The sequence below is a fragment of the Chelonia mydas genome, chromosome 21, assembly GCF_015237465.2.
Source record: "Chelonia mydas isolate rCheMyd1 chromosome 21, rCheMyd1.pri.v2, whole genome shotgun sequence".
NCBI lineage: Eukaryota > Metazoa > Chordata > Testudines > Cheloniidae > Chelonia > Chelonia mydas.
Genome location: NC_051261.2, coordinates 5,431,065 through 5,451,093, shown reverse-complemented (window position 1 = coordinate 5,451,093; position 20,029 = coordinate 5,431,065). Strand labels below are relative to the sequence as shown.

General features: G+C 43.5%; 1 protein-coding gene across 1 annotated transcript in view; it reads left to right on the top strand.

Annotated features, from left to right (window-relative positions):
• Window positions 1-20,029, top strand: part of LOC119564441 — a gene marked incomplete at its 3' end in the record, with an annotated part of 42,845 nt that overhangs the window by 11,376 nt on the left and 11,440 nt on the right. The window contains exons 9-17 of the mRNA XM_043533801.1: window positions 8,442-8,503; window positions 9,722-9,904; window positions 11,692-11,750; window positions 12,631-12,847; window positions 13,409-13,597; window positions 14,898-15,086; window positions 15,840-15,939; window positions 18,747-18,829; window positions 19,846-19,877. Of these exons, the coding sequence (XP_043389736.1) occupies window positions 8,442-8,503; window positions 9,722-9,904; window positions 11,692-11,750; window positions 12,631-12,847; window positions 13,409-13,597; window positions 14,898-15,086; window positions 15,840-15,939; window positions 18,747-18,829; window positions 19,846-19,877 (1,114 nt within the window). The remainder of the gene's footprint in view (window positions 1-8,441; window positions 8,504-9,721; window positions 9,905-11,691; window positions 11,751-12,630; window positions 12,848-13,408; window positions 13,598-14,897; window positions 15,087-15,839; window positions 15,940-18,746; window positions 18,830-19,845; window positions 19,878-20,029) is intronic.

The window sequence follows — 20,029 nt, the reverse complement described above, 5'->3', positions numbered from 1 at the left end:
CTGCTGGCTGACTCTGGAAACTGAGTATCAAAGGGTAATCTCAAACCTACTCAAGGTTTGTGCTACAAAACCAAATGCTCAGGGGCAGAACTTTGAAACGGAACTTGGCCAAAGATGGGCTGTGATTCCTGGCCTTTCACACTTCAAATGAGAACCTAGCTCTGTTCCAGGTTTGAGTGCAGAGTTTCTGGATTTTGTGCCCACTGAAGTCTAGGCTGCTAAAATCTTGGCTTGATGGGAGGATTTGTACTGCCTAGATCTTATAACAAATAGAGACTCGAGTTGAAATAGATGATAGGGAATCTTCTTTACAGAAAAAAACAAGAAAGATACTAAAAGGGATTCCAAAGCTTCTGAGGGCCAATCATGAGTTGATGTAAACAGTCATAGCTCCACTGAGATCAAAGGAACAATGATGAAGGATTTTGCCTACTGCTGTAGCGTGAATTGTTTCTTGCTGTGTAATGTTCCCCGGTCATGCTAGTACTGATAGGTTGACAGTTACTTTTATGGCCAGAAATGCAGTCCAAATTTCTAGACTATTGGACAAGGAACCAGATAAACCATGATCTTATTCTTCTTCATTCAGGTACAAGTTAATTGGACCATTTCTTACCAAATGTGTTTGGAAGCAAAAGTTGTGTGGAATAAGGCGCTTTCAGCTTGCCAATCTAAGACTCTCATAATGCTTTAAAACGAGCTTGTGCCCAGAGATGTTGGCTTTGGTATGGAGCTGAGGTTAGAAGTAGCATAGATGGTTTTGTTTCAAGGAGTGAAAGACTAGTAACCCTTATGGATAAAGTCCTTCCTACCCCTAACTCTGACTACATGCTTAAAATCTCAAGTTCCTTTGGAATGAAAAAATGGTAAATCTCTGTTCCCAGTGAGCTTTCTGAAAACCTCCAAAAAAAAAAACTACACCACTTTTGGACCCTTCTTGAGGAGGGAGGATCTGTAAAAATCCACAGCCTGCTGTCTGGTCTAGTACCAGTTGTGCTATTGGAAAAGTTCCAGCTTAGCTGTGGGCTGCTGGAACACTTGAGGAGCTTAATGCTGTCCCCAAAGGATGCAGGTCAAGCAGCTGTATTGGCCTGTGATTCATGTAAGGGTGGTTTGTGCTTTGAGGCAGTCTCTCAAGGTTTGTGCTGTCAGGCTGGAGTCTGAGGCAATGAGCAGTGCTGGGGAAAGGGTGGGGCAAAACTTGAGAACTGTGTCCAATATCTGACAGAGGTAATGCCTCAGATCTTTCTAAAATACAGTGGTAATTACATGAACAAATTGCTAAATACCCATCCCTCTTGGAATTTGGGACAAATAACAAAAAGCCTTTTAAGTAATTAACTTTTAACTGAAATTTTTTTGTTTAATATTAAATGTCATAATTCCTCTTTACTTTAGACACCTGCTATCCCTAATGGAATCGATGGCAGGAATGTAGAAAGCTTTGCCTATCCCTCTGCAGCAACATAGATGTGACTATGCTTTTGTCCTTCATTGAAGAGGCATCCATTTATTGTACAGTGAAAAAACAAACGTACTTTGGAGTTGGCCTACCTTGAATGCAAAGGTGACTGGCATTTAGTATTTGCTTCTTGGTCTACTGTAATGCACCAGGAAAAGTATTAATTACTAGGCAAGCACCTAAGTTGAGGAAATTGTTTTTTTTAGCTTAAACATCTCAATAAATATCTTTTTAAAACTGACCTTGTTGAAAGCTTAAGCTTTATAGAACAGCTGATCCACCATAAATAACTTGGGAGCAATTCTGCCTCTCCTAGTGCCTGCATTTTTGTTCTTCCACACTTTAAAGTTCTAAGACACATCTCAGACCAGGGCATGACTACACTAAATAAGCTGCTACATGGCTGAAGAGCTGCAGGTGCGCCACTTAGCATAGACACTACTTATGCTGACGAGAGAGGTTCTCCCATCCACATAGGTAATCCAGCTCCCTGAGCGGCAGTAGCTAGGTCAGCAGGAGAATTCTTCCATCAGCCTACTACTATCAACAGCAGGGGTTAGGTCAGCAGAGCTGCATGTCTCGGGCATGAGAAATCCACGCCTCTGAGACACAGCTATGCTGATGTAAATTCCTCACCATACATTTGATATGTTTCTCTTTTGCAAAGCCTAACCCAACGGTTATTCCAACCTGGAAACACCAACCCCCCCACAACTTCCTGGGGGGGAAAAAGTAAAACGTTCTTTAATCTTGCTCCATGCAAAGGAGGATGTTGAGCCCTCTAGCTGATTTTGTTCACACCAGTGTTTTCCACAAAAGTTCTGGGTGATCTTTATTTGTTCCCCAAGAGCAATTTGTTTTTCTTTCTTCATACATCTGAAAGTAAATTCCCAGAGTAAACAAAACAAGTTAAGAGTGGCTTGAGTAGATTTTCAGAGAGGGCTTATATTTTTAGCCCTGCTGAGAGAAGCAGCATCATATGTTAGATCCTAGCCACATAGAGCTCATGGGTTTGTAGACTTTAAGGGTCTAAACCCACTGCCACTTGTGTAGTATAGTGGGCGAACCATGCACCTCTCACGCATTCTCTGAGCGTCATTCAGATTCTTTTATGTGTGGAGTTGTCACCCTGTTATGCAGATTTGTTAGCATGAAGACATTTAGCCCTGAATTATAAAACCCTGATTTGTCACATGGTCATGCTTCCCCTTGATACTAAAAGGCATGTTTACTGCCCCATGAAATTTGTGTTAAGTAAATTTTGTAACTGATAGAAATCGAAGTTAAAGGAAAAAGCACGGAGTTAATTTGGTGGTCCCCAAACTGTTTTGCCTGCATTACCCCATTTTCAGACTTGATTGCTCCAGCGATTGCAGACAACATAGGGGATGCTATTTTGTAGAGCAAAATGGTGTCCGCTGCACATGGGATTGTGACCCAACTGCTGATGGCATGACCCCACTTGAGGTCATGACCCATAGTTAGGAAACTGCTGAGTTCAGATATATGCTTAGCTCTTGTGGATTATCGAGTGGACTGATTTCAACTGAATTTGGACACATACCTAAACCTTTGCACTTTAAATGGATCACTTACGGCAAATCTCTTATTCCTGGACCTTTCTTTCCTTTCCCTCTTCCCACTATAGCACCTAATGTCCTGTGGATTAATGCACAAGGATAATTATTGTTTAACATTTTAAATTGCAGTAGCTCCTGAAGGCAACAACCAAGTTGGGCCCTTTTATGCTAGGGGGTGTATAAACACTGTATAAATGACAGTCCATGCCCTGAAAAGGTAGATCTGACCCATTATTCACACATGTACAAACTTTTGATTTGTGAATGACAGTACTCCAATATTATCTATTTAATGCTTATTTGAAGTGCCTGCTGCACCTCCACTTTGAAGTTGAAATGGGCTACATCTTCTTCTGGTAAACTGGACTGTACAGCTTAGTAGAGGGGAGCCTAGACACGTATGAGAGAACCCTTAAGATCTCTGAAGATTGCAGAAGAACTATGTACACAGATATTCTGATGATCCCATGAAATTTTTATGAAGGACTTCTCTCATTGTCTTCGTGTCTGAAATATGAAAGAGCCCTGAAAAACCTGCCTGCCTTCAATGTTGGATAATCTGGGAGCAGCTCACTTGCCTCGTCCATGCTGTACTCTTTCTGCTAACTTCCAAATAAAATATTTGGTATAATCTAAGGTATTAAGTGATGCTTCCCTATGTATGGATTGTTCCTGGGATCTGTTAACTGATATTCATGAGTTTTCTATTTCAGTTGACTTTAATTTCTTCGCTCTATATTGAGAATAGCTATTATCTTGGTAAGCAAATAAAAACATTTTTAAGCTTTCAGTTTTTTAGTATTTCACTTTCTCCATCTCAAACCAATATTGCCTTAATTGTAGAAAGCCACTGTAAGATACTTGAATACCTGTGGGGCTAAAGTAGTTATTTGCCTACAATGCCATGGAAAGATTCAGTAAGAGCAAGACAAATTAAGGATCCTTGGGGGGGCGGGGGTGTGTGTAAATCTAGCCAATCTGGGAGGGATGTGCAGAAAAGTAGAGTAGTTTCAGTTGTTACATGGGTTCTGGAGTCCCCCTTCCAAGGTCTCTGGTTTTACAATCTGATTATCTCTGGAATGTCTTTGTCATATATCGAAATGTTTTGCTGGTTCTTGTGATAGGGGAGAACCCACAAAAGTGACAAAGTAAATTAAGTATGTCTTGAGTGTCTTCTCTAATTTCATCCTCAGTCATTGAGGCTACAAGTAACCATAGTGGGATTAAAATCAGACAGAAGGGATGTTATGGGAGAATGAAACTCTACATTACTGCAACCATTTTGTGTCCAGCCCCTGTTAGCTGAAAAGCAAATAACATATTGTTAGGGCTCTGAGAGGCTAGGCCAAATAGCTGCATGATTGCAGTTTTGCTAATCCAAATGGGAGGATGGAACAGTTAATGGAGCATGAAAATAGGTGACCTTGGCTTTGAGTGCCCCTGACATAAGTTTAATTATGACTAGACATGCTTTGCTGATAAGGGATAAGGAGCAATTTGATGAAGCTAGGGGAATTAGTGACCCACTAGTGGTTACTATGGTGACTAGTAGGAGTCACTAGGAGTTAGCAATAAAACTTTAAAAATATATTTTGGAGCAGTTCAAAGGAGCTTTTCTTCGGAGAGAGACTGACCTCTTCTCCCCAGAAGCTGGATGGAAGGAGCTGCCTCCCCCCACCCATAGGCGCAGCTGTTGATCACGTGAAACAATTTCAGACTTTGGGTAACTGTTTGGGATGCTCTAAACCTATTGCTCTTGTGCATAAGTGTGTGCTTGAGATTCAATAAAGAAGGAGCGTTAGGGGAAATCACTCCTGTTTGTACCAGTCATTTATCAGAGGGAGGTGCTGTCTCCCCATTGATTCCTGACTCCACCTGGAGAAAACAGGTGAAGTTACCCCAGTTTTAGGTTTGGAAAATCCTGGGTAACAATGGGAGGGTTTTTTAAAGATACTGTTCTTTTTAATTTCCTCAAGTTTTCTGTTTTACAGTTAACTTTGGGTGGACTCATAGGAGGCTAGGTAGCCTAAGCAAAGATTATTGTACAGGGAACTGAAGTGTAAGAACACTGTTTGAGTACTCTTCTGTTCTAAGCAGAGACTGCAGAGGAAGGCGATTCTTCAGTTATGCCTGCATGACCTCTCCAGGCAGTGGCTATCCTTGTGCAAAATGAGACCTTCACTGGGTAGGGCAAGGCTAATGCAAGTTGGAAACACATCCCAGTCAGTCGCTGGCCCAGGCCACAACTGACCAGAACAATGAGCCTGACTGTCTTTGTGACAAAATGCAAGGCTCCATTGATTTGTTTTCCTATGTCACTCACACAATCTCACTCCAACTCCAGCCTGTGCTTAAAATAAGGAAAAGAAGGGGACAAGCAAAGTTCTAATTTCTCTAATTACAGAAAGACAAATTGCAAAATTCTTGGGGGGGCCTGTAGACTGTTCCTCTAGATTGTTTGTTTTGTGAGGTGCTCAGTTGCATCAGTTATGGGCTCGCTTTCAATAGGTGTAAAAAGACAAACGTGGCCAGTTTATAGCTTAACGGGGGAACAAATAAGTGTTCCACTATAGCCATAAGTGGCGGTCAATAATAGCTCATTAAGTCCACAACTATGCTTGGTATGACCCTGGCTTCTATTGACAAGCTTGCTTTCCTTGGGAGAACACGAGCTCCTGAGGTAAATTCTAGCCCTAATTCCTATGATGCTATAATACGTTAGTCAAGCTAGGCGGTGCAGCAGGGATGTCCAACTCATTCTGTGGACAGGGCTTAATTCCACTTTTAAGTAGGGTCCAGAGGCCAGGTTTTATATGCAGGACTTGCCCCAACGTAAAGCTCAGCACTAATATGACTGGAGTCAGGCATGTGCGGAGCTTTCACCAGGGCCCTTGGTGAGAAAAGAGCCTGGTTCGGGGACAGGATGCCCCTTGCTGTACCATATCTGCTTTGGTGCTGCAGTAGGAGGAAGGAGAATGGGCCAGAGGTCAGCAGAGACCAGAATTAGAACTGACCAAGTCCCTGGTGCGAGATAATGTGCAAATCAGTGCTGCTGTGTTCTGAATGCGCGATGGTGGAGCTGGAAACAGCCAGCTCACAGTGCAGCTCCAGCAAGGCCAAGCCCTAAGGCAGTGGGGCTGGAGCAGACGAACAGACAGAGATGCTGGAGAACGCAGCCAGGCAAGGCAGGGCCAGGGAGCCTTTCTGAGAGGCGCTAATGCGAAGCAAGTTCTGTTGGTGGTTCTGAGGGCTCACTTGGAGCTGACACGGGGTGAATTATTCGAAGTCGGCATTTTCTTCTGAGAGCAGGGTACGCTGCTTGTAATGGCCTTCCCTTTTATATTGTGAACGCAGGGCCAAATTTTCAGCTGGTGTAAATGGGCATAAACCTGAGTTCATCGAGTAGGGCCAGTTTTACCCCGATGGTGAATTTGAGACACACACTTTGCACTGTACTTTGATTCTATCTCCTCCCAGCGTCTTCACATTACCCAGGGACAGTCACACCCCTCCCCTTCCCTTTTCACCTTTTGCCAAAAGCAACATGATTTATGCTTTTCTGGACGGCTATCTTGCCTCTCCCATTCCAAATTAAGTCATCCCATTTCCCATATCCAAGTACAGAAACAAATGTTGTGTAAAGTTCACATCTCTGCCAAATACCTTTCGTGTCAGTTCTTTTGTGCTCCAGTGCTAAACCCTGTAGCAGGAGGCATCAGCCCAGGAAGAAAATCTGCAGTGCTGTTTGTTGGCACTTCAGTTCTTCAGCTGCTTTTGTGGGTTCCTGGAAACATTAAAGACCAAACCCCCTGACAGTTTTCTTTGTAATTGACTCATTCAGCCTTGAAATGGCACTTTTAGTACAGTGAGATTCACACTCTCAGCAGGTGCTCTTGCTCTGATGGCAAAGGTAATCTACATGTGTGATCCAGCTGTTGTGCTGGAAGGTATTCAGGCTGCCTTTAAGTATATATGTGTTGAAAAATGCACATACACTGACACACAATAACAAAATACTGTTCCAACTTGCAGCAGGAAAAACTTCATAGAATTTCGCTCCTGCTCTAATAAACATCTAGCTTTGATTTCTTTCTTTCTTCTTTTTTTTTTTTTTTTTGTTCAAGTCAGTTGAGTGCTTGTAAAAGTGAGGGAAGAATAGCACAGAGCAGGGACAGCTACACCTACACACAGTGCACGCTTCCCCCACCCAGCTTTGTCAGCCTCTTCACTCCTGAGCTGCAGCATTCCCCCACATAGCGCGGTCTGTGCCCCTTAATTCTATCTAGATTACACGCTTCTACTTCATAATTAATCCTTCCTTTCACTCTCCAGCTCAGGCAAAATAAAAAGTGATTCTTGCCGGTGATGCTCTCGCCTACTTCAGTCTGGGGACTCTGGTGTGTGGAAACGGCCAGGCCAGCTGAATTTTCCAGGGGCTTGATGAATTGCATAAATAGGGACTGGGATGAAACCCACTAATAGTCACTTTGCTCTAGATCCTGAGTCTGGATCTCTAAAAGCATAAGACAGAGGCTGTAATCCTCTGGACCTCTGAGTTCCTTGAGAGTCCTTAACACAAATGACACCTTAAAGACTAACAGATTTATTTGGGCATAAGCTTTTTCGGTAAAAACCCACTTTTTCAGTTGCATCTGAAGAAGTGGGTTTTTTACCCACAAAAGCTTATGCCCAAATAAATCTGTTAGTATTTAAGATGCCACCAGACTCCGTGTTGTTTTTGTGGATACACACTAACATGGCTACCCCCTGATACTTAACACAAATGTTAATTAGCACCAACATGGTTTGGTCTTTAGTTTGTGGCTCTAGCCAACAGATCAACATGTGCAAGTGTTCCAGTGTGATTTGTATGAAATGGACATAGTCCTTGATGTGTTATAATCACTGTGACATTGCACCCCGTAATGCTTTGTAGAAATATGCTTATGAGTGTAAATATGACCTAACTGGAATATGTTTTATGCTAGATATACCATGTAACATATCTCTGCAAAGGTTATGATCTACTGTATATAGTCATCCTATTTACATGCATGTATCATTTTTGTATTCAAAGTTATGAATATTGGTTGTGTACTTGCTTGATTTTAAGTAGCCTCAGTGAAGCAGTTGGTCAGTTGCTTGAGAAAAGACTATTCTCAGTAAGTGCCCAATCAAGAAACACTTAAGCTAACAATGAACTTTGAGAGATGCCAGTCCACATCTGAGCTTTCCTGGGAATGTGGTGTCGGCCTGTAAAGTTCTGAGTCATGCATGGACATGTGACTTGCCCGTGTGACTCCAAAACTGCATCTTGCAGCTGGATTCTGCATAGGAGAGGAGAAGGGGTTTCCAGCCACAAGAGAGAGTCTATTTAAACCCTTCCATTTTGTCTTCAGTTGGCTCAAGAGATATCCTTTGGGGTGGAAAGACTATCTGAAAGAAACTGGAACAAAGGACTGTAAGTACGGGGTGTGAGTGATTTCTGGACCCAGACTAGAAGGAGGCTAGTCTGTCAAAGAAGCTTATTGGAACATCTCTGAGGAGGAGATTTACCTGCATTTAGTTTCCTACTGTATTAGGCATAGACTTGCCTGGTTTGTTTTATTTTGTTTGGTAATTTACTTTGCTGTGTCTGTCTTTTTACAAAAAGTAGGATTTAAGTGGTTCCAAATATTTAATAAAATCACTTTTTACTTATTAATTAACCCAGAGTAAGTATTAATACCTGGGGGTGGGGGGGCAAACAGCTGTGCATTTCTCTCTATCAGTGTTATTGAGGGCGAACAATTTATGAGTTTACCCTGTATAAAGCTAAAATGGATTTATTTGGGGTTTGGACCCCTTTGGGAGCTGGGTATCTGAGTACTGGAAACAGGAGCACTTTTTAAGCTGTTTTCAGTTAAGCCTGCAGCTTGTGCGGGACGTGGTTCAGACTTGGAGCTGTGTTTGCAGTAGGCAAGCGTGTCTGGCTCAAACAAGGCAAGGAACTGAAGTCCCAAGCTGGCAGGGAAAACAGGCTCAGAGGTAGTCTGGGAACATCAGGTGGCAGTTCCCAAGGGGGTTTCTGTGATCTAACCCCATCACAACCACTTCTCCCTGGGGATGGAGATCAGTGGGGGATTTGAGGGCTATTTCCTTACAAGCCTTTGGGGCTGGCTTCAAAGACTCCAAAAGGGCTCTATGGTGTCACTAGCAGCTTCTCTGGGGAGTTTCTACTGTACGGTTACCTACTTGTTTTTGCCACACAGACCTGTTGCCATAATGATTATCCCATTGAAAGGAAACCATTATAATTGCTGTTCATGTTTTGGCTTATACATCCCTGGATCAACTTAGAATTGGGAAATCAAGTGAAATACATTTAATTTTAATGAAATAAATTTCATTTGCATGTATAAAAGATGTTCTCAGCTTGTTCATCACAGGCATTTTAGCCAGTTGGGTAAATGCAGTAAGTCAAATTTGGCTCTTATGAATTTTGTATAAAAATACGTTTTACCCACAGATGCCTTAGCAACTGATGTTACTTGTGTCATCTGTACCTTTCTGAATAGCACTCAGATTTCATCTTAAAACTTATTAATTATTGGGAAAATGTATGCACCGTAATTTGATGGAAGCATTGCAAAAGTTAGCAACCAATATTACTCACCGTTATTTGATTAATTCTCTTTAGTATCGGTGACAATGCAAGCTGTGAACGCCTCACACTTCATGAACTACACAGTGTTGAATCTGGGTTATTACATGGATGGGAGACCTGGAAAAATCATTCGCTGGAAGAAGGCGGCACTCTTCCCTCCGGATGTAGCAATGAATCCGAGCATGCTGTCGAGTGCTGTTCTGTTTCAGATGAGAGGTAAAACCAAGATTTTGACAGCTCGTGGCCTTTACAAATCCTAAGGCCATTCCTGCAAGTCAAAGCATTCACCCTGGTGTCCTTGGTTCCTGCCCTAAACTTATGTAAAGTTGCTGTGTGCTGTTAAGCAGGAGGTACTTTGCTCCCCAAAGGTGGCTGCATTCGGGGAGGGGTATAATAGACCCACCGCACAGCTGTAGCTGGCCCAGGTCAGTTGTTTCAGCTGCAGGCTGTGAGGCTATTAAATTGCATTGTAAACATTTGGGTTTGAGCTGAAGCCTGGACTCGGAGATCCCGGGAATGGCGGGAGGAGAGTCAGGGTGACCTGGGCTCTGAGACTCAGTGGAACAGGTTTTCTGACACATTGTGCACAAATTCCCTGAGGGCACAATCCTGCAGGGGGCTCAGTGCTCTCCACTCCCATTGAAGTCAATGGGATTTGAGGACACTCAGCAGCTCCCATAAGGTGCCCTACACCTTGCAGGGTTGTGCCTGAAGTTCAGCGCTAAATGACACATCAGCAAGATTGACAGACCTGAAATGTTAACTTCTAACTAACCATCTTTTAGAAGTCCTGACCAGATCCTGAAAAATCTCTCAGACCCTCTGAAACATGAGCTGTGTCATTATTAAAATCCCAGTTCCCCTGGTAGGTGGAGAGCCACCCAACAAAGCCCAAGAAGGCAGATGTATGCGCTACAACACCCGGCTAGCGTGTTGCTGCATGACAACTCATTGCTCTGGCTCAGAAAATGAAAATTAGTTTTTCATAAACTCCTACTATACATTTGTTTTAGTTTATGGGCAATATAGCTTCTCTGAGACCCCACTATGACACATGCTACCTTAAAGTAGTACCCTATAACCCCCATACTCATCATTTATATATGGTCGTGATATTTCATACAAGGCATGCCATGTGCGATATCCTATGAAAGGTTGTGATCTGCTGAAGCCCATTGTTCTGTCGAGGTATGTATACCATTGGTCTGTATGAGGTAAGGAGATTCTCTTATGGTGGTTTTTGAAATATATTGTGAGTTTGGGAGTCACCCACCGCGGTTTCTCCAGTGACAGTGAGGGAGGTGATCCACATCCAGGTGGGGGTTGGGTGACCATTGATCAGCAGGGGAGTTGTGACTTACAATTCTGTAGGGGAGTTGCGCAAGCACCACACAATATGCTTTGCCCAACTCTGGGACTCAGCAAAGCCCACTGGGACACCTCTGGGCTAGTATTTTCCAGGCACATGGCCTGAGGGTATAAAGTGGGGGACAGTGACATCATGAGATTACCTCTCTCCTCCCTTACCTACACGGACGGTAACAAGATCGCTGGGAAGTCAAAGACTTGAACTGAGGAGATTGGTCCCAGGCTGAGACCAATGTTTGTGTGTTTTTCACCTTGTGCTATGGTGAAATGCAGATATACAAATATATGGTACTTTCTCATTACCCAGCCACTTACTTCATAGCTTAGGTTGTGCTGCTGTGATTTGGTTTCTGTCCAAGTAATTTGAATGCTCACTGCAACTAATTTTCCTATGTTCAGTACGTCACTCAGTTATCAGTGCTTCCTCATAGGGTTGGTTTGTTTTCCACTTACCATGTAACTATTTCCTTAACTGATTTGCATTGGTTTATATTTTACAGTGTATTTCATTGTAGTGGTATGTCTGTTGTGGCTACCGTACTCGCTGTCTGGTGAAAGTCTGACCGCCGAGTAATTGCGTTGCTGCCTTTATGGTGAATGTGTAGTTACAGTCCACTTTCCAACACATTTTACAGCTGGAGTTAAAAGGCCACTTCGTGAGTGGACCACCATGAAGGAAGTTGCACGAACAAAGGTGAATATTTCACTAAGGCTTGGTGTCCGCTTAAAAGCACTGCAAGTGAACTATTTCTGTTAGGGGCGTGATTTTCACTTTTAAAAAAAGTTACAGTGGTAAAAAGCCCTACTATGGACGTAGCTATAATGGACAAAAGGTGACTTCTGCTGCTTTACCTTATTCCCTTGCCCCTACAAGAATCACTAGAATGCTATAAGCATCTTTCTGATATAGCTGAGTCCACAGTAGGGGGGGCTGTATAAGGTTCGCTCTGCTGCTGTAGTTAAAGGGAGTACAACTTTTCTACTGTAAACAACTCCTGAGAGTCTGATCCTGTGCTGTGCTGAACATCCTCGCTGCTCAGGGACTGTCAAACTCAGTAATAGAAAACCAATAGGCACAAAGCACAGATGAAACTAAAATCAACTCTGTAGTACTTAGAGTGACTGCATGTTTTGCACATGAAATTCTCTTTTGTGAACTTGGCAGTGTTGTTTTATGGCCCTGCCTGTCTCCCCCACTAGAGCATTCCCCCCCCCCTTTATGCCGTCGGAAGATGAATGAGACGAGAGAGCAGGGTGAGGGTACTGTGCATTCCTTCAGGGTAAGGTAAACACTACTTTGCCACCTCAGCTAGGTGAGGATGCAGTAACCAAGCACTGGGAGAGGGAGGATCCTTGTGTGACTCAGGAACACGTTACTCTTGAGCACAAACACACACTTTGAGCCTGAGCTGCCCAGAATTTCTGCAACTTCAGGAGAGCTGGGCAAGGCTGCAGCTGCCAGGCGGCATCACACCGAAGGCGTTGGCAGGGAAGGGGGAAATTTTCAGCCCCCTTTGCACCGTCTGGTTGCTGGGTTCCTCTGAGGGCCAGTGTAGCCAGCTGTGTGATTACAGCGCTGCCCATGGGCACCTCTCCAGAGGAGCAGGGGGGGCACCAGTGCGGCTCTTGTGCTCCCTGAAGTGGCCCTGCCCCATCGCTCGCTTGACAGCCGGTTGGGCTTGGCTTGGAGGATCGGGCCTCTCATGGTGTTTGTCGCTGCGGCTGCGAGGCCGTCCCGCTGCCACCCACTCTGGCTCCTAGGATTCGTGGTGCTGCTGCCCGGGGCTTGCAGTGAGTGTCTGGGGCAGGGGCAGCTGTGCTAGGACCGGAGGGGCCAAGAGACCCCAGCGTGCAGTCTGGGGGCTGTGGACGATCCCAGCCTGAGCCCCCCAGGGGGCTGCCCTCGCTGGGACTCTGCCGGACCGCGCAGGGAGCCGCTCCCCAGGGGCTGGCTTTGGCCCTTGGGTTGTCTCTGGCTGTCGCTGGGGCCTTGTGGGGGTTCCCAGGCTGTCGAGGGGGGAAGGGGGACAATTGTCTGGATCAGGGCCAAAACCTCATTAACTGGCATGAACAGGGTGGGGCCCAGCAGACACGATGGGCTGGGTCCCAGATTTCTCTTGAGGGACCCTGCGCCCCTTCCTGAGCTCTCGGTTTAAACCCCCAGCTGTGGGAAGCCAGCCAGTCTGTTCTCACAGGGTACTGGAGAACACCCCCTCCCTGAGCTGGGGCTCATCAAGCCTGTGGCAGGTCCCTGGAGGGTCTAAGGCACATAAGGAGCTGTAACAGCTGAAGGCGGTGTGAAATTATTTAAAATAATTATCTCCTATTAAAATTAATTTGTTTTTCTTACAGGTCAGTGTGGGTCCCTGCCAAGGCTGAATCATGCCATCCCCCCTGATACTATTCACACAGAGGGTTTCCCTATCAACACAGAAGTGACGTACAGGTGCCTTGATGGTTTTGTTAAAATCCCAGGAAAGTCGGACACTGTAGTGTGCCTTTCAAACTCACAGTGGTCAAACATAGAAGAGTTTTGTGGTCGTAAGTATTTTATTTTCTTTGCTTAGGCTACCCTTTGCTTATAAAATAGGAGGTCATGTCCCATTGAATAGGTCTATTCAAAATTGCTTTAACAAATTCAGTGCCAAGTCCAAAGAGGAGGATCTAAGCAAGGGCCTAACTGAGAGCTGTGGGTGGTCTGGACAAAGAAAAGCTGGGATCTTGGAGAAGTTACAAATGGGAGGGGACAAGATTTGGATACAACCAGGATGTGAGAGTTCATAGAAAGATCTGAGTCAAAAATGATGACCACATTACAGCTGGGCAGCTGACGGGATGGTGGTTTTTTTAATTAGTGGTGACTACAAGTGTGGCGAGGAGAAAGTGGGAGGGAACCAGGGGTATTTTTTTTTATGCATCGTTTAAGCTGCTGGCAGGGCATCCAAAAGGGAGATTTGAGAGTCGTCAGTATAAATACAGCATCCAAAGCTGTGAGAGCAGATAAGATCACAGAGAGAGAGGATTCTCTCCTCAACCCACCCTCTTTTGCTTGTACACCCAATCAAAGTTTTGCTGAAGTGGTATTGGGAGGATCCACCAAACTGGACCTCAGGGTATGAGATTGAAGAAATAATAGGAAAACCGTGAGAGGGTGGAATGAAAAAAACAATAGATGATCATGATGACCGCCAATAATAGGCATGGCCAACAGGAGGATGAGAATGGACTAGACGTTCTAGAACTGAGGCAGAAGGAAGATGTGGGACACTTCAGTGAGAGACATTTCAGTCGAGTGGAGAGCATGGATTCAGACTGGGGAGGTCTGAGGGTTAGAGCTGGGAAAAGAAGACTGTGCGATGGTTGTAAACAGAATGATCGGTTAGTTTGGAGATGAAGGGGAGAAGGGAAATCTCTCCTTCTCTTTCTTCATGCTGCATTCCACCCACACCTTCCTTTCTCTTGACTGCTTGCTTTTTCTTCTTCTTCCTTATTTTATGCCATCCACTGAGCTTGGAACAGCCCCCAGTAACTTTGCCCCAGGTGCTTGCCTCTCTTCCTTAAATAAATTAAATTCCCCTCTCCACACAGACACATTTTAAGATGTGTCTCAGGTACAATGATCATGTGCCATTCTGTAACTGTACAGCCTACGCAACCAGCTCATAAACGTTTTGCCGGGGTGCCTGTTTGGCACCCTTCACTTTTGTTACAGTGTCACGCCCACTGAGTGTTGTGTGTGCTTTATACATAAACAGAAAGCTAAAAGTACAGATTTTATTTACCTGCTTTTAGAGCTAAATATTTCAGTCCTTGTTTTTTGTTTTGTTTATTTTATTGCTAGGCAGCTGTCTTGCCCCACCAAGGTTAAAGTCTGCTGAGTTAAGTCAGGAGGATTTGAGGAAGAATTACTATCCTGTTGGGACCACTGTGAGTTATGTCTGTCGCCTAGCTTATGAGAGTACTGGATTGAGGCCTGTCATTACTTGTCTTGAAAATTTAACATGGGAAGAAGCCCCTGAGTTTTGTCTAGGTGAGTATCTTTTGTTACTTTTCTGTCTCCGTTGATCTACTAGCCATCTTTGGGCAGTTAGGACTGTCTTATGTTAAGCAGCTGGTTCACATTTCAGCACGGGCTTCCGTGACTTGTAGTTGGAAATATGGGGGTTTTTTGTTGTTTTTGTCAATTGATTGTAAATTTAAATTGAACTTTAAATGGAAGTAGAAAAGTGAAGTGGGTACCATTGATCACTAGACAGTTAGTACTTCCTGTAGTTAAACTTCTCGTTGTGTTCGTGGCATTTTCCATTCCCTGTTCCATAATAGGAGTAGAATATCACAGATAATGCAGTAAAGTTAATACCATGCTGTGGTAAATGTCTGTTTTAAAATGGAAAGCAGGGCTGAGATATTTACCAGTATAATCAGAAGTGTTCCTTGCATCTTTCTTTGTGGCTCCCTGAACATGTGTTGATCTGTATGTGGAGATGCTGAATTTCTGATAGTGTGTTCTTTATGGTAATAAGTTTCTTCTGCTGGAGGAGAGCATCGCAAGTAATTTGTTGTGAGAGGCAGTGGGGATCTCTGCCACTGAAGTTGATAAAGTGATATGATTAGACATTTAATGTAAATAGAATATCCACAGTTAAATGAAATAGGATTTAAAAAAGAGACATGATACTGAACTAGCCGGATCATTGATCTGACATTGCCCTATTCTCTTCTAAATATCTTAGGGGGGTTTCCAACATTATAACATGCTAATATTAATCATGTTCTTTACTAGGAAAATCTTGTGGTGTTCCAGAAAGCCCAGAACATGGCAGACTTGTTGATGCAACAAATAACCGGTTTGGTGCAAAAGTAAACATAATTTGTGATGACGGGTGAGTGTTAGACAACCGGTGCTGATTAATTCACAGAACTTATCTTGGTGTAGAACTTCTGGTGACCACTGGAAAATTAAGACTAGAAAGTGTGGTCTAACTTTCAAAACTTATTCTGAACAGGTGCTTCAGGTGTGCAGGCCTGGCCTGGGGTACCCGATTAAAAAGTAGAACCTTCAAACTAAGTTGGCCAAGTGTAGTTCATGATCCCTCCCTCCTGCCCTCTCTTGAAAGATTAAGTTGAGAAGAAGAAGGAACAGCTATGATGTGGAAAATATTGGGTGATGTGCTCAGTTCATGTTGTTTTATGTATGGGGTTGTGAGAAGTAAGACGTGGTTGAACATGACAGTGATTTAACAGCTGATGACTTTGTCAAGGCCCATTTGGTTGCTAGGAGCCATCATGGAATGTTGGTTCAAATTCCAGCAATTGGGTGAGGACCTTTGGAAGGGAGAATTGAGAAGTGGGTTTTTTTGGGACTTTTCTAGGCGGTGATCAGAGAGGATTCTCAAGATGCCAGAGACTAATTCTTGGGAGACTATAGGAGTCCAGGCTATTGAGAACGAGAAGTTGAGACTGAGTTCGAAGGACAAGGGACCCAGTAGCTTGAGAGAAGAAAGTCTGAATTGTCATCTGTAAAAAAACATTCTCTCTGCTTGAGAGGGCACCTCTAGTTGAACAGTAAATGAGTTCATGTAATTAATAAAGTAAGAGCTTGTTAAACAAGTATGGAGTGGAACTATGGTGATTGGTTATTCCTGCTGTGGCCTTCAAAGAGCATCTACTACATTTATTAGCTCCTGGGAACCAGGTCCTTGGAATATGGGAGCAGAGTGAGAGGTGACACAGTATAAAACTTCCATGTGCAAAGTTTGGTGGTAGCAGCAGTTATCCAAGCCGAGGGTGTGGGAAACCTGGCATCGTGACATAGAGTATCATGAGTTTTGCTTCAGTTTGTTCGAGTAGTTATTTTAAGAAGCTACTGTGGTATATGGTGAGTTGTAGCATCATTAGATTGTGGAAGTACTTTCTGGACTTGAAACAGTTGAACAGATTGTCTTTTACTGGCATGAAATACATGATACAAGCATGATTATCGTGATTAAAATTAATATGGGTTTGTTAGATTCTCTGTGAGTTCTCAGAGTTCTCTTCAAGCCCCACAGATTGAGAGATAGAGAATGCCCTTCCCCATAGGTTAGCCATTAACCTTCTTTCCTGCTGTTATAATGATGACAACTAGCTGTTTAATAGTGCTTTTATCAGCTATCAAAGATGGTCAGTTTCATTATACCTGTTTTACAGCTGGAGCTATTGAAGTACCGAGGGGAAATAACTTGCCCAAGGTCGTTCACAGACCAGAGGCAGAACCAAGAACGGAATCCAAATCTCCTGAGTCCCAGTCCAGTTCTTTAGCCTTTAGGCAATACTTCTTCTGAATTTCATCCACAAGAACATCCAAGCTATTGCTATGTTCATCATTTTCCCATGCAGTAGCACACAGGGACTGCGCACTGTGGAATTGTGTCTGCCAGTGAAGGCTTTGGGTTTAAATGGGCTGATTAGGCTTTGGACCTTTTAAAATGCTCAGGTTGTGAAACAGTGGCAGCAGGGGGACAGCCCTTGGCCAGCTGTCTCCTCGCCCAATCATTGCTATCAGGAAAGGTTGTCTTTGGTTTTTACGTTTTAAGTTAGAAGAAAAGTGGTGGCCACTTGCCCATAAATGATGTTTGTGTCCATCCTTTTTGGTCCCTGCCTTCATACCAGACTGGTGAAAGAACCAGAAGAAACCAGTTTTAATAGGTAAACCCTCCTCTGGTCCTCTAAATCTCCTTTCTAAAACTCTAGCATAGAAGGCCACGACCTGTAGCCTACAGTGTTAAAAGGTAAAATGTAGTGAAAACCAAGTGACTTCATTGCCAGTATTCAATACTTCCTGGCCAGGAATTAGCTAGACATCTAGCTAAATGGTGTTGGCAATGGAGCGCTGTTGACTGCGGTAGAATACCAGATGTAAAATAGGAGGAGGAGTGGTGGAATTTAGCAGTCTGAGCCAAGGACTCCCACCTCCATTTGTATGGTGAAGGTGTAGCATGCTAATGGCATACCGCTTGAACACTGTACTGCAGACTGGAACTTGGAGGTGAGACATTCTCCTGCTCACAAGTCCGAACCCCTTTGACCCCTGGGAAAACTTTTTGAGAAGATGAACAGTCTAAAAACTGCTAGTTCACTTGATATGCTTCAAATTCAGGAACTGGTTTAAGGACTTCTTCCACCTGCTGGAGATGCAAGAAATGAGAAGCACTAAAATGATACTTAAAGGGGAGAGACCTATTTGTTTCACTTGTTAAAGGTTTAACAAAGATATCACTCAGAAATTCAAAGCATCTGGTTAGTATAGACTTTAAGATGAAAAACTTCTCCTGTAAACTTGGTCTCTACAATCTTATATGCACCGATTTGCTTGTTCTAAATTCACTTTAATAACTCGGGATTGCTACTCAGCATTGCTTGGTTACAGTGATCATGCTGGTTCTTCCAGAGCAGGAATCACTCTGCTCAGTAGTTAATTCCTTCTTTTACTGGCAGAAAGAACCCATTTCCCAAATTTCTGGACTACTAGAGGTTTCAGAGTAGCAGTCGTGTTAGTCTGTATTCGCAAAAAGAAAAGGAGGACTTGTGGCACCTTAGAGACTAACCAATTTATTTGAGCATAAGCTTTCGTGAGCTACAGCTCACTTCATCGGACTATTAGAGGAGCACTTAGAGAACTAAGAAACTTTTTTTTCTTTCTTTTCTTCAGATACAAAGTAAGTGGGCGAAGTTTCATCCAGTGTTTGCTTATCAGAGATCAAGTTGAATGGAGTAAACTTCCAACTTGCCAATGTAAGACAATCACCATGGTTTTAAGAAGAGCTTGTGACTGGATGATGATGCAGAAATACCCCATTAGAGAGCTTTCATCTGTCTTTAATCTTATTTAATTTGGATTATAACCAAATCTTGTATATATCGTTGGGAGTGGAGAGACAGGCTGAAAATGTATGAGGGTCCATCATGGTGCTGATGCCTTTTGTAGAATTAACACTTCAAACAAACACAGCCCCATAGGTCCCCTCCTTCCCTTCAAATGATTCTCCTGGCACCATCACCTGGTCAGAGTTTAGCTGGTCTAATGTCACCTAGTCGTTACTATATGCAGAATACTGGGATGGTGAGGTTTGGTCAGTTTCTCACTCTTCATTAAGCAATCTCTTCCTCCTTGGAAGTCTGTCATCCTATGTTTTTTTAATTTAGTGTAATTCCTCCTTGTTCTGTTCTCCTCTTTTCCTGTCCAAAAATCCTGGACTCCACACTCATAATCTGAGGCTATTTGGGGGTGAAACCCAATATTAAAACCTCTTCCCAATTTATTTGCTATAACTGTTTTTGTCCTTTTGGACACTACCTGAGGTGGGTCTGTCAATCTGACTGTTGCCATCTGGTCTAGAACCAGATGCGAGAAGAGATCTCCTAATTTAAGCTTTCTGCTTCTGGTACTTGTAGGAGCACATCGTTGTCCTTCAAGGATGTCAGTCAAGGAGCCCCAGCTCCTTCTATCTGTTGTTAGAGGAGGCTGTATGTTCTGATACGGCTGTCTCCTGGGGGTTGTTTCATAGGGTCAAAATCTGCCAGAAGAAAGGAGTTGGCTTGGAGAAAAACTTAAAAGCAGAAAGCCCTCAGACTCGGAGGGAGGTAATGCCTCACATTATGTTACAGTACTGTGCTAATTAAATTTTCAAATAGCTAAATGGTTTTTCCCTTTTACGGGAGATCATGGACAAAGGTTTACTTCTTATTTTCAATTCATCTCTAACTGAAATGTGCATTCATATTCATGATGCTATTCTCTTTTCCTGCAGCGATTACTTGTTCTCCTCCTCCTAATATTACCAATGGGATGCACAATGGCAGTCATCTGGAAAGCTTTGACTATAACTCACCAGTAACTTACAAATGCGACCCTAATTTCTCACTTACCGGAGAGGCCTCCATTCACTGTACAACTAAAGATAACATCAATGGAGTCTGGAATGGGTCTGCCCC